At 31.8% G+C, this 15,345-nt stretch overlaps 1 protein-coding gene and 1 long non-coding RNA gene across 4 annotated transcripts; one reads left to right on the forward strand and one right to left on the reverse strand.

Moving 5' to 3' along the window:
- The first annotated feature begins 694 nt into the window (after positions 1 to 694).
- On the forward strand, positions 695 to 5,638 carry LOC107900897 (DEAD-box ATP-dependent RNA helicase 8). Its single transcript, XM_016826672.2, has 10 exons — positions 695 to 1,442; positions 1,666 to 1,726; positions 2,252 to 2,486; positions 3,009 to 3,247; positions 4,019 to 4,270; positions 4,355 to 4,535; positions 4,704 to 4,792; positions 4,880 to 4,953; positions 5,049 to 5,173; positions 5,300 to 5,638. The coding sequence occupies exons 1-9, from the start codon at positions 1,165 to 1,167 to the stop codon at positions 5,125 to 5,127; spliced, it is 1,488 nt and encodes a 495-aa protein (XP_016682161.2). The 5' UTR covers positions 695 to 1,164; the 3' UTR covers positions 5,128 to 5,173; positions 5,300 to 5,638.
- Positions 5,639 to 8,166: 2,528 nt separating this feature from the next.
- On the reverse strand, positions 8,167 to 10,076 carry LOC107900258 (uncharacterized). Of its 3 annotated transcripts, XR_005916795.1 has the most exons (5): positions 9,816 to 10,041; positions 9,585 to 9,658; positions 9,403 to 9,501; positions 8,998 to 9,081; positions 8,167 to 8,857 (listed from the first exon to the last, which is right to left on the reverse strand). It is a non-coding gene; the product is annotated as an uncharacterized lncRNA (long non-coding RNA). The 3 variants fall into 3 exon arrangements; XR_005916794.1 differs by lacking the exon at positions 9,585 to 9,658 and having other exon boundaries at positions 9,384 to 9,501; positions 9,816 to 10,076; XR_001684855.2 differs by lacking the exon at positions 9,585 to 9,658.
- Positions 10,077 to 15,345: the final 5,269 nt, after the last annotated feature.

The raw sequence follows: 15,345 nt of genomic DNA on the forward strand, positions 1-15,345 counted from the left end.
AGTGGCGAATCCAGCGGGGATTTGCAAGGCCCCGACCATCCTAAAATGGAAAATTTTCATTTAGACCTCTTGAAATTTTAATGTAATGGTAGCCTCACCAAAAGTGATAAAAATTTAATTTAATTTTTTAAAAATTATAAAGATATAGATTATTAAAATAGTAAAATTTTCCAGCTTCTCCCTTAGGTAATCCATAATATTATTTAAAGTGCTTGATGGGACAAATCACAAGTCCAATAATGAATAAGCCTAAACTATGGATGGATCAAAGATAAATTAGTAAGATTTGTTTATGAATTGAACTATTTGCTTAATGATTCGCTTAAAATATAAGATGAGTTAGATAAAAATATAAAGTTCAAAAAATGAGTTTGGAAAAAAATTAAATCCATTTAAAATATGACTTGAATTTGTATTTCAACATTTAAGGTTGAACTCGATTTGACTTACTCATTTTATACTTTTGTAATATATTTTAATTTTAATTTTATATATTATGTAATTTATATCGTATAAATTAAATAGATAATAATACAATATAATATAAAAAATTAAAACATAGAATAAATTATCTAAATTTAAAATTTTAATAAAAACAATCTAAAATATTAAATATTAAATTTAAAAAATATAGAGGAGTGTAAAATGAAATGAACTGAATAATTTATAAATATGAACAAAAGTTTAATTTTATATATTAAATGATATTAGATTTAAAAATGTAGATCGAAAATCCACCCCACCCGAAGGATGAATAACTCTAAATTAACGCTGTCCTTTTAATAAAAAGATATTTAAAATCTGAAATTTTCTCCCACAAACAAAAACAGAAAAGAAAAGAAATCTAAAATCATTCCATTTCTTCAAAAACCCTTTGATAGTTATATTTTTTTTTTGTATTATTATTTTCTCAATAGATCTGCGCAGCAGCACCCACCATTTTCATTTCAAATTTCCCATCTAACCGGTTTTTTTTTCTTCATCTAACCAACCCTAGCAGCGTTGTTTCGTAGGACGACCCTCGGTTTTGCCACTATTTACGGCGTTAACCCATTGGAAGAAACTCCACTCTTTAACTTCCTTTTTGCGGTTGTATATATAGATTTCTGTTTTTTTCCTAGGTTTTAGAATTTGTTTGTTTTTTGGGGAGTTTAGGGCCGTGCTATGAATAATAGAGGGAGGTATCCATCGGTGCTCGGCCGTGGCCGCGGAGCGAACGCGAACCCTAGCTTTCAATCGAGGCCGGAGCAACCGCAGTATGCGCAAAGAAATTTGGTGCAGAATCATCACCATTTTCAACAACAGCAACATCATCATCATCATCTGCAACAGCAACAACATCAACAGCAGTGGCTCAGACGAAACCAATTGCCCGGCGGAAATGACTCCACTGTCGCCGATGAGGTCGAGAAGACCGTACAATCTGAAGCCGTCGACTCAAGGTTCTTTTTTGTTTCTTCTCCTTTCTTCTTTTTAATTGCATTTGTGATTAATTTTTATTTAATTTTCTTGTGCATGTTACGTATTGAATGTTCATAATTATATTTTTTTTCACAAATTAAATTTCTTGTGCATTGTTTACAGTTATTGATTTTTTTATTGAATTTTCTTTTATGTATTTCATATTGAATTGTGCACAGTTTTACATTCTTTTTCATCTTTCAGTTCACAAGATTGGAAGGCAAGGATAAAGATGCCACCATCAGATACACGCTACAAAACGGAGGTATTTTTGTTAATGATATTAATCGAGTAGATATTGAAGTTAATACAACCTTTTTAATAATATTGCATAGCTTATCTATCGTTTTAAAAATTCCTTGAAGTTTCTGCTTTTACCAGTTATGGTTAAAGAAATTGTAGCATTGGTTTTGTTTATTTCGCTATATATAATTGCCATACCTTCGTTAAACTATGAAAATTCTCGAAGGAAAAATTTCTGGCTTATGTTATTTAGGCAATGCAGGTGAATTACTCATTAATTTCCTATAGGGTATATGATTTTGAATGGACAGTTTCCAAAGATTATAACTTAAGGACACTGATACTAGTTCCTTGATGTTGAGGCCTTCTGAACAAAGGACCATTTTTAGGCTTGCAATTGCATTTCTTTATCCTCGATAGCACTCCATCTTGTTTCTCTGATATAAATTTCGCACAGGGCATGGCAGTGCTTTTGTTGGTATTTGGATATTTTTTAAAATTTTAATTTTGACGCTTATGTACTGATCTGCCTATTAAATTGTGCCAGGATGTGACAGCTACCAAAGGAAATGAATTTGAAGACTACTTTCTGAAACGTGAACTTCTTATGGGAATATATGAGAAGGGCTTTGAAAGACCATCTCCTATTCAGGAAGAGAGTATTCCCATTGCTTTAACTGGAAGTGATATTCTTGCTAGAGCCAAAAATGGAACTGGGAAAACTGCAGCATTTTGCATTCCTGCATTGGAAAAAATTGACCAAGATAACAATGTTATTCAAGGTTAGATTTCATCTACATTTAATTTCTTGATTGTGTGTGTTTGTGTTACCAATTCAAGCCCAATAAAATGGCAGTGGGTACTGAAAGTAGGATTCTTTGGCCATTTCAATTATTTATTGTTCTTCTAGTTGTCTGATCTGCTTGTCAATCTGATATTGGAGAAGTGTGAGTGCCATTTGTTTCATTTCTTTTAACTGATATTTGAATTATGGGCTTTGGCATGGACGGACTTAGTTGACTGACGATCAAATCTTTGTAGCAGTTCCTTAAACATGTGCATTAGGTCGTCCATTTTGTAAGTTGGTGCAACTTTTTCCATCAGTCCAAGCAGAAATTTTCACTCATCTTTCTGAAACCTGCCAAATTAAGTTCTTTGTTGACCCTTTTGCTGTAATTTGAAATATGAGTTAATTTCATATTCCCTTCTCCATTTCATTAAGTTATTAGTACACCAGGTTTTTTTATTTACACTAATCATCTGCTTAGTTTCTTGCTTTTACCAAATGTGTATTTTTTGCACAGTTGTTATACTTGTTCCAACGCGAGAACTTGCTCTTCAGACATCACAAGTTTGTAAGGAACTCGGGAAGCATTTACAAATTCAAGTTATGGTCACAACAGGAGGTACCAGCCTCAAGGATGATATTATGCGATTGTATCAACCGGTCCATTTACTGGTTGGAACCCCTGGCAGAATACTAGACCTTGCTAAAAAGGGTGTTTGCATTTTGAAAAATTGTTCAATGCTCATCATGGATGAGGTAATTATTGGATGGTTTCTCTCTGTATCTTTATTTTAGTTTGACGTTTTTTCCTTTTAAGTTAAACTTGAGAGAACATGATGTTGTTAGAATTATTTTTGATAGATATGGAGGAAAGAACTTTCATGGTAATTTATGGTTTGTGTCATTTTTGTTTGGGTGGGATGAGGAGTGGGTTCTGGTCACCCCAGGTTTACAGTTTGGAAATATTTGCTAAAATTGAACTGGCAGGGCAATTATTAATACTGTTTATCTTGATTTTACAGTTTCCAGGTTTCTTTTCAAAGGTCCATATTCTAGCAACTGTTTTGGCTGCATAATTATTGGGTTGTTTCTTAAAGAATTTAATGTTATTACAAATAGTTGTTCCTATTTGTAAGTTAAAGGTTGTACCTCCATCATTCATAATTTAAAACTTTGTTTGGAAAATTAAGCCAATATGCTATGAAGTTCTGAAGTTGGTTGTGGTTATTTCTCAGTTTGCTGTCTATATTCACTTTCACTAGGACCCAGAGTCCCCATTTCTGGTTATCTTCTGTCGTCTTGTTTCCCTTTTCTTTTTTAACTTCTTATCTTTATATAAAGGCTAGTTTTGGAACTAACTCTGAAGTGTGATTGAATAATTATTATAATAATTCCTACAAGTGTCTGCAAAAGGAAGCAAGACACTTGGGGAATGGAGAAGTATTTAATTCTTTTCCTTGTCTTCTTTATGCTTGATTTTAACTTTATGATCTGCAAAATCTGATTTTGTGATTCTGTTTCTTTCAGGCGGATAAACTTTTGTCTCCAGAGTTCCAACCTTCTCTAGAGCAGCTGCTATGTTTTCTTCCCCCAAATCGTCAAATTTTGATGTTTTCTGCCACATTTCCTGTTACCGTTAAGGACTTTAAAGACAAATACCTAAAGAAACCTTATATTATTAATCTTATGGATGAGCTTACTCTGAAGGGTATTACACAATATTATGCCTTTGTGGAAGAAAGACAGAAAGTCCACTGCCTAAACACTCTTTTCTCTAAGGTTTGACTGACCTTATATAAACCCTTATCAAGTTTTCTCTTCTTTGCATTGTTTGGATGAGTTGTGATATTTATTTATCTTCAGCTGCAAATAAACCAATCAATCATTTTCTGCAACTCTGTGAATCGGGTGGAACTGTTGGCCAAGAAAATTACAGAGCTTGGCTACTCATGCTTTTATATCCATGCAAAAATGCTTCAGGATCATCGTAACAGAGTATTTCATGATTTCCGCAATGGTGCATGCAGGAACCTTGTTTGTACTGGTATGTGGTGCCATGCTGTGTGTTCGAGGGATATGAGATACTTCAAAATTTAGTTTCCTTGGAATTAATTAGCGATGCCAGTGCACTAAACAGTTCTCTTCATAAGCATTCTTTGGCTGTCAATATATGAAGAATAAGTTCCTAATGATGTCTTTCTACTTGTTGCAGATCTTTTCACAAGGGGTATAGATATCCAAGCTGTGAATGTTGTTATAAACTTTGACTTCCCCAAGAACTCAGAAACATACCTTCATAGGGTATGTTGATCAACCTATTTTCGCTCTTTCAAGTTGCAATATTATCTCTTTTTTTTTTTTTAATTTGCCAATCCTCTTACTGTACAGGTTGGTCGATCAGGAAGGTTTGGTCATCTTGGATTAGCAGTGAATTTGATCACTTACGAGGACCGCTTTAACTTGTATATTACTGCTTCTCTAACCTTTTGAAACTATACCACTACATGCATTGAGGTTATCCTCATTCATTGCAATGTCATATGATCTTCTCTAACAGGTATAGGATTGAACAAGAACTTGGGACCGAAATTAAGCAAATCCCTCCCCATATTGATCAGGCTATTTACTGCCGGTGATTTATTGCGGGTGTTTCTTGTTTTAGCCCAAAGGTGATAACAAATGGTGAGCAACGACCCACATGATCAGTTTTAGAGTAAATGCATTTCTCGTTTTCCGGAATGTTCTAGTATTTGATGTGCGATATAAATATAATGTCAGTTGATGTACAGTTGTTTATGTTTTTGTCAGGTTATGTTAATGAAGCTGGTCATTCAAGGTGCTTTAGTGGTGGTGAAGAGCGAGTTGGTGCTTTATCTATGTACCCCTTGGATGCTTCTATTCATTTCTTAAATTTCATAATTTCAACAGAATAGCAGTAGAGAAATTATATGAGCCATGCTTCGATTCAGTATACATACCGATGGGTAGTACCTACTTATATACTGGCCTGGTCTGGTCTGATCATCGTCGACTCGATTTTAAGGTTATGCCTTGCGCAAGAAATTTATGCTCCCCCTTGTTCTTGGCAGTTTGTTTGCTCGTCTCTGTCATTTAAATAAATAAAAGTATCTGACATTTAAAATTAAACGACGCCCTTTGTGGCATCTTTGATTCCAGGCATTTTATTCGCATTTTCTTTATGTTTAGGACATTGCTATTTTGTAATTTCATTAGGTAGCTTGATATAATGTTTTAGTCCCGTTAGGCTGAAATTTGGTTAATTACATAAAAGGGTGAAAAAGGTCCTCAAAATTTTATACAAAGAAATAAATACACTCATATTTTTTTTACTTAATTGGGTAATTAAAAAGACTCTTAAAAATTTTAAAAAAAGAAGCAATTAAGTTTTTTTTTCATCAAAAAATCATAATTGATTGTTAAAGTTAACTGTCTCTAAAGTCATGTTACAATCATTGCATCATGTGACAAAAAATTATAAAAATAAAAATTATTAACTTTAATAAAAAATTTAAAATTTATTAAAAATTAGAAAAAAAATATAAAATCGTAAAAAAATACAAAATTTTATAAAAATAATTAAAAAGACCTTTTAACCATTAACTTTAACTGTTGACCGTTAAAATTAATGATTAGTTAAAGTCATAATGTGTCGCAACATAACGTGGCATGTGACGAAAAATGATAAAAAATAAAAATTAATAAATGTTATAGAAAAATTATAAAATGCTTCTTTTGGTATGATAATATTTATAATTCTTTTATGAATTTTATATTTCTTTACATTTTTTTATCATTTTCTTATGACTTTATAAAATTAAATATTTCTTATATTTTTTATTAAATTTTAATAATTTTAATAACTTTTATTGATTTTTATTTTTTGTTTTTTACCACAGTTCATGTTATGGTTGTGACAGATGATGACTTTAACTAAAAAAAATTAGGGGTGATTAACTTTAACAGTTAAAGGCTTTTTTGATGTATTTTGATAATTTGCAACAATAAAAAAATTAATTACTTTTTTTGAAAAAAATATAAAGACATTTTACACGGTTGGGAGATTACATAAGTTACTTGTCATCAGAATATCAAAATTAGGGCAACTGTCCAAAAGTGTAGATAAACATGTTAGGGTGTGAAGGTGTTTATTCTAATTTGCGTGGTCCAAACTTAAAAAGTTGGTAGCACTAACCTCGTCTGGTTTTTATTTAATTAAGATATAAAAAAAAATTTATTTTTAAATAAAAAATTGTAAGCTAAATAATGAAACTGACTTAATAGTTAAGTTATAAAATCTTAAAATGTTGAAATGATACATGATATTAATTAAGTTATGAGATAATTAGTGATAACCTCCCATCCAGTTAAATGTAAAAATGATGATGGAGTGAAGCTATTTACATAGGAAGATATATGTAATTAGTTGAAACAGTAAGAAATTAGATGGAAAATTTGAAGTTGAGAAGAAAATTAAAGATAATTAAATAAAGTGAAGTCGGAAATGATCATTAATATAACCAATAAAGTCATTGCAATTAGTATTTTTTTATTTAATTATTTTTTTTGCGAAAATCAGCAAAAAAGATGATGTGTTAATGTAAAAAGTCCAGGTGGGTTGTATCTTCTAAAACCTTTACCAATTCTGTGTTGCATGTAAATAGACTTCCGAAACATGTTACTTCTCTTCTTCCTTCCATTTACCTTTAGCTGTTGTGTTATTATTATCCATAACAACTATGATCAACTAAAACCCTAAAACACCCAATACAAATACTTGACTTAATCTAAAAATATATCTAAATGAATCATAATTGTAACACTCAAATCAATCACATTCATAATCTTTAATTGCTTTTTTTTTATAGGGTGATGATGTTCCTATTTACTCCAATTCTAATTTTTACAATTCAAAATACTATCACTGTGTAGTTATAAAATAATAAATAACATAATTATAAAAGTTGCCCCTCCTATTTGTGGGTTAGTCAAATTAAAACTACATGCCCTTATTAATATATACATGTAAATATATTCAGGGGGACTCGCAGTGGAATCGACCCCCTTAAAATGAAAAATTTCTATTTAGGTCCTTCAAAATTTTAAATTTATAATGGTAAAGTTATACTTTGGCCCCCCAAAATCCTTTAAAAGTTATAAAGATACAGGCTATTAAAATGATAAAATTGTATTTTTACTATCATAAAAATATATATAATTTAATTTCGCTCCCCTCAAACAATTTTTGACTTCGCCCATGAATATACCTTAAATAAAATTAACTAAAATTTAAATTTTATTTATTAAAATTAAAAAAATATATAAATAGCCCTTATTAAGTTTTAATGTCTAAAATATTTCTATTAATTTTTATATTACCTAAATGCTTTTATTGATTTTTTGGTACTACCTAAAATATCTTTATTAATTCTTAAAGGCTCCTTAAGAGCTGGTTTTATATTATATATAGATAAACAAGAAAAATTAAAAGTCATGCATGGATAAATAAAGGATACTAAAAAAAAAATATTGGCTCGATTGGCATGGACATTGTTGTCAATGCAGGAAAACATAGGTTCGAGTGCGTTCAAACGCATTATATTCCTATTTATGTGTTGAAAAAACAAAGAGGCTACAAATGTAATTCTTTAGTTGTTCACCAAATAATAAAGGTATAAATCTTCAAGGTGAGCCATAAAACTTATCAAAGCCTATTTTTCACTTAGACTTGTAAAAATGACATTACAATTATTTTGTGCTCATTTTCTTTCTGGTTCCTAAGCTTCTCCCTCTCTAAATTAATCCGGATAAAAAAACCCTTATTTTAGTCCGTTCTGTAAATATGACATATAGAATTATTTTGTGCTCATTCCAAGGCCTTTCTTCTCATATTATATATACTACACTGTTGGCCTCTGCCAACCAATGGATTCTTTTTGGTAAATAAAAGGCTCAGACCACATCCTTATTCTACAACGATAAAACGGAGGGTAGTGAAAAATATAGAATTTCAGCTCCTCGCCGGTTTGCATCTTGGCCATGTGACTCTCTGCAAATCTGCACCAAGCTAATCTCTCAAGTGTTCTTCAATAATTTGAAGATGGTACGAATCAGTGCTGAGCCACTTTCATTAGCATTAACACCATTAAGGATGTTAACAACTTCCTCATTATCACATTCCTATACCCCAGGTTCCAAGCAAGCTGTTGGCCATTCCCACAGCTCCGCGGGTCTTACCCACCAGACCCCAAGTTCCTCTTGCAATCCATTATCCAATTCCCATAGTGGTCTCATATGACACGGCACCAGGAATGATTCATTTATTGATGAAAATGAAGTAACACACACCTAAAAATAGGAAACACCGCATTTAAAACAAAAAGCATAGAAGCAACACAACAACAACAATAGCATCAAACAAAGCATGAAAACAGACAGCTCCTCTCAACATTAAGCAAGATTTCCTGTCGGAGATGTACTAATCTCACCTCCTTATTTGATCCAATCAATTTATCAATGTCACTGAAGGTTTGCCAAAACTAGAACTTCAACACCATTCTTCATCACTTGCACTAAAAAGCATGTCAAAATCTGTTTTAGTTTCTTACTAAGATAGTAAAAGATAGAGATCTAGCAAAACAACAGGGTAGGAATGATAAGAATTATATATAATTAAGAAACACATAGTGAGACTGTGAATGAATAGTTCTTGGTATAATGCTAAGCTTATAAGTTCTGTAAACATTCATTTAAAAGTTACTTGTAAAAAAAAATATGATATTAGTTTAGCATTATACCAGGAACCAATACCAATGAAATCATGAATTGGAATTAATTATAAAAAAAAGTAGTAAGCAGTTGCGGAGAAGGATACTTGGATCAGTGTTATTTACATCTCTTTGCACTTCAAAAGTTCTTCAATAGTTCCCTTAATGACTATAATTATTTTTACCCTTTATTTGTATTGGAACTACTGTGCTTGAAGTTTTAGTCTGCAACAAAAGTAAATAATTAATTTGTAATTAAAAGATCCAGCAAAAAAAGCATAAAGACAGGGTCATCACATGTTAATTACCTAAATTAAGGAAAGAAGAAAAAAGAATCAATCATGCAAATACATGGGAAAAACCAGCCTTTCACTTCCTAATTCTGTAATCAATGAAAGTTCAATGAAGCAATCAAGCTAGGAACAAAATGTAAATTTATTTTGGCAATGACAGAAGCCCAGGCAATAGAACAATTTTCAGAGCAAAAATATTTTAGGTATATATATGTGTGACAAAGAAGACGGTGAAAATAGTAATACCTCTGTTCAAGGTAGCTTTTTGCCTGGGTTTAGATGGAAGCCCTTAAATGTGATGTTAGTAACCTGAATAATGGATAAAATTTTGGTTTAATCTTTCGGCACTGAGAAATAAATGGATTTTGGTTGGATGCATACAAATTGGAGTTGAACCAAAAGGAAAAAATAACTTGTGCCATGCATCCCAAATCAGTACAAGTTCCAGTAAAAAATCATAGACTTCAGCAGAGAGCAAGAAGAAAGCAAATAAAGTAGTGTTGTACCGGTTTTTTTTACCCAACTAACCCCCCAATATATATTTACGAAAATGACCTAACTTGAAAAATTATGACGTAAATTACCTAAAATCTATAGTGTCGGGCGGTGCCGACACCCAAGTCAATCACGGTGTAATATTTGCCTGCTAATTGGGTCAAGGTTTAAAAATAATTTTAGTGCCGGCAATGCAATGGTTGACACCCATATGTATTTTTATATACTTTCTTGAAAAATATGAGTATTTCTAGGTTCAAAATTTTTTTTATTAGGTTATGGCGTCTCAGTGACTGGTACAGGAAAAAAATTTAATTTTTTTGGGGTTTTTTTATGCCGGCATTGTGGTCGTTAGCACCCGAGTAGGAGAGAAAGAAATACTAATCCACTAGGGATAATAATGAAGTAGGATGGGATGAATACTCCTAAATTCATCACCACTCCACAATTGGCATGCTCTACTTCACCATCCAACCCGCTCCATTATGTATATATAATTTTGAAAAGCACTACTAAATTCATGGATGTTGGATACATACATCATTGCCTTACCTCGCTCTGCTTCAATTAATTTTTTGCTACTTATCTTTAATATTGTTAATTTTTAAAAGTCAAGTAAATATTCAAAAATAATTTTTCAAAAAAAATATTTAAATATAAATTATATGATTTTTTTCTATATTATGTTATTACATTTTTACCCTTTTAATAGTTTATAATACAATATGATAAATTGGTAATTTCATATAGTGGAGTGGGTAGGGGTGGGGCAAGCAATTACCATAACCACTCCATACTCACTATCCAAAAGAGAAAAAAAAATCCACCCCATCCCACCTTGCATCCACCTTCCAAAAGAAAAAATGTGCACTATTCAAAGTAGGTTGATTCGAAATCCATTGAGTGGTTCAGGTTTTTTCATCCCAAAATTCACCAATGATCATGCCACGTAGAATTTTCATAAAGAAATGTGATTTTATCTTTCCACCAATTCAACCAGTTCCAACACCAACGAAAGATAAAAATTGATTTGGTGAGAGAAATAAAGGAACTTTTTAGTAAGCAAAGTAATCTGAAAATTTTGAGCTAATGCTAAACTCATATAAACCATAAATGAACTTTCTCTATTTTCAAGGAAGAAAAGTATTATCTTCAATAGTGGCCATTTTCAAATTCTTATGATTGATAACTGAGGTTAAGTGAGATTTTAGGGCAATGTATTAGGGAAAATTTTGAAATTGTTTGTCAAGCATCTTCATCAATGAGTACAGTGATTTCTGTGGTTCTACATAAATATATGTAAAAAAATTGAAGTTCACTCCGAAATTCTAATTTTTTTGTTACTGCAATTTGTGGATTTGGTATTTAGGGATTGATCATAGTGTTTAGTGGTTAGTCCATAATTGCATTGAGGAATGTTGATGGTTTTTGATAAAATTGAGAAAATAGGAACTTAAATGATGAATCAGAGCATGGAAAATACTATCAGGAAGAGTCGAGTTCTTGAATTTTTTGATGTTAATTATGTAACTGAATTAATAGCAGAGGAAGTTAAAATGGAATGGAATTTTGTAGCTAAAAGGATGACCAATCGTATTATCTAACCTATAGTTATATTCTTGGATTCAGTGTTAGACTTGGAAGAACAAAGACAAACCCTAAAACTGGAGATGTTATTGCTAAGTATTTATACTGTAATAAGGAAGAGGAGCATTTAAAGAAATGATTAAATAATAAGAAAATGAGTCAAGAGCCTAAAATATAACTAGAACTGGATGTGATGCGAAGATGCGAGTGGCTCTCAAAAAGTGTAAACAAAGATGGGTTGTTACTAACTTCGCTAAAGAGTACCATCATGAATTGGTTGTACATCATGCATAAAAGAATTGATAAAATTGTTTCGTGAAGTTCCAGCCAGTGCAAAGGTTGAAGCATTGGCAATGAGATGAGCTAGAATCCAACCTTCCCAAATAATGTCATTCTTCGCTGAGCAAGTTGGGATATGAGAAGATGAGCTTCAGGAAAAAAAGATCTTATTTACTTGTTGCAAGCAGATTTTATGAAAGCAATAGAATGTGGGGATACAAATGTTGCTTTAGAATATTTTGAGTCGAAACGAACAACTGATGTTGGTTTGTACATGATGTATACTAAAGATAGATTACGCATACTTTAGAGATGTCATTGCATACTTCGAAAAAAAATTTTAGTAGACTCATGCAGCAGGACAAATTACACATACTTCAAAGATGTCGTTTCATTCGATACAACATACAAGAAATAATTACTACAATATCTCGATTTTGGTATTTGTTGGAGTGAAAAATCACCACCAAACAGCTATATTTACATTTGCAAGTTTGTCAAATAAGAAACATGATAGTTTTGTTTGGGTGTTGAATGAGTTTCTACGTTATCTGAGAACGAAGAAGCCAGTCTTGGTAGTTATGGATGGGGTTCAGGCAATGCATTCGACTTTGAAAACAGTAATGCCAAAAGTTAATTATAGGCTTTGCATCTGGAACATACAAAGGAATGTTGTCTCTTATATCTACAAAGTTGAAGTTCTAAAGGCATTTAAAATATGCAAGAATTCCTGGTGGGTTAAAGAAAAATTTTATCGAGAGTAGAAATTTTGATTCATGGTGGGCCAAAAATTTGCTTACATCTGTTGTATTGTTTTTCTTGTAGATCATTAGAAGGTATATCAGTTGGAAGTTCAAGTTGGAGCTCACACTATCCGTTAATCGACTACGTATAAGTTGTGATTGCTTTGATTTAGGTTATAAGTGGCATGTACTAGAAGTTCAAATTCACTTGTTATTAGACATGTTGTTCTATGCTTTATTATGTGATGTTGTGGTTGTGTTTATTTGGCTCTTTTGGTATGTTTTAACCATATATATATAAGTGGTAAGATTCATACATTTCCAAGTTTGGTTTTGATTGTGGTTTAAGGTTATGAAATGCTCGATAGATACTTGTTTTGTGTTTGAGAAATGATGTATGTGATTAGGATTCCAAGTGTTTGAATTGTGGTACCAATGAGGGTACATTGATTATACTCTTAGGATAAATTTTTTTGGTATGTTTTTTGTAACACCCCACACTCGGCTCGGTCTCCGAACCTGAGCATCAGGATGCCACATCCACCATCGTAACTTACACATACATAAATAACATTCAAACAAGGTCAACTTTTATTAATTTAATCAATTACAGAGGTGTTCACTGCCTTACAATCATTTATTGGCATTAGAAACAATACAAAAACATGCTTAAGGACCATATAATAAAATTCTTAAGAAAACCACATAGGTATCCAAACACAACCATAGATATTAATATTTTAGTATGTCAGATATTAATACTAATAAGAAAATTGATACCACTATAACATTTTGTTTTTCCAACTCATTTTGGAACCAAAAACATTATATCGATACATAATCACAGGTATTGATATTTTTACCCCGAGTATTGATACGCATGAAAGGGTATCGATACTCATAAGTACCGATACCAAATTAAGATACTGTTTTCTTACTTGTACATTTTAACATCGATGTATCTATATTTAAGCCCCGAGTATCGATACCTCTGTACAAATCAACAAGAACACAGCAAAACAGGGGACACACTCATGCTCAACAATTATTCCTTTCAACATGCATCATTAGACACATTGCCAATTATCAAACATTCATAAATATAGTTCCAAACCATACAAAACTCCAAAGTCCAAAATCATAATAAAAAAATAATAATCAAGCGTAATTCTAAAATAATTATAAAACCACATACTCAAAAGTTTATTGCCTTTCTAGGATCACTTCCTTAGCTGCACCGCTCACATTGAAAACACTACTTATCTGCAAGATTAAGTAAGGAGTTTGTGAGCTTAAACAAGTTCAGTGAATGTCGGAATAACCACAAAGCATACATAACATCAAAAGTTAAGCAAGAGCATACTACAACACATTCACAACCATATTATAATCAAGCAAAATAACATATTCACACTTCATTAAATCATAAAACTAGCATATACTCTCACATGCAATTACACTCAACTCATATATAAACAATTCATTTTACGATAATTCATCAAGACAAAAAAAAACATATTCATGCTTTACTAACTCACAAGTCTAGCTTATATATTCACATGCATTTACACACAACACTTTCATATATTAATCAATTAATGATAATTTGGCAACTTGGAAACATGAAATATAAAAGTGAGCTCTATCACCACACATTAGATACATATATTTTCATCACACGAATGACTCAAAGAGTCTAACATATCCTATAAGTGTAGCATAAAGCTAAACACTCTCCAACACACCAACATATCCCAGTGAATGGAGCTTAGCTCGACATTCTCTTATCTCTTCGATCTGTCCTAGGGCCTTATTGCCCAAAACACAAGGGTGAGTACTCACAAAATCCTATGGCATGCCAACTATATCCAACAGTTTCACGAGATCACAAGGCCAAAGTATCCACAAATACACAAATTTAATTATTGTTCTTATGCACTTAATCTTTGTTCATAAACATCAATTCACATCACAATTTGCACACAAAGCACACTTATCGGATTCACATTTAATTGCACTTTAAGTGTCACAACTATGTCATTGAGCCATCACATCTCCATTCATATATGAGTGCATTAAAATTAAATTATCACATACTACATACCAATATTCACTTACTTTACTTGTCACATCAACATCACATTCCACAATTACTTGTCACATCAACATCACATTCCACAATTCGACAAACATTCTGCTTATTTTCATAACAAGACAAAAAGTATAAGAAAGGCTTACACTTGGAACTTAGGATAGGGGTTTAGCCTATTACTAAGCTCTCGATTAACACCATGAGTCGTGTCTACAAGCAGCGATTCTAAAACACTCACCGTTCACGCTTTCACCTATTTGCCAAAAGCTTAAACTAGTTTTTCCTTACCTTTCGCCTTACATGAAGAAGGTCCTAACGATTCCAAAGCTTCATAAATAACAACCAACCAATATACATAATTAATTTTATAGCTATAAACACATCTCAATAAGCAAAAAATGTTGGTCCAAGGTTAGTTCCTATTAAAATTGAAATTTCGACTAGCAAACTCAAAACTCATATATCTTAATCCTTACTCATTCTAATTGCTTAAAATTGATTCTAAATCTCTAATTACTCATATAAGAATAGTTCACACCCTTCAAACCACCCTAAATGGCTCAGATTCATGGCTTCAAAA

This window comes from Gossypium hirsutum, chromosome D08 (assembly GCF_007990345.1).
Source record: "Gossypium hirsutum isolate 1008001.06 chromosome D08, Gossypium_hirsutum_v2.1, whole genome shotgun sequence".
NCBI lineage: Eukaryota > Viridiplantae > Streptophyta > Magnoliopsida > Malvales > Malvaceae > Gossypium > Gossypium hirsutum.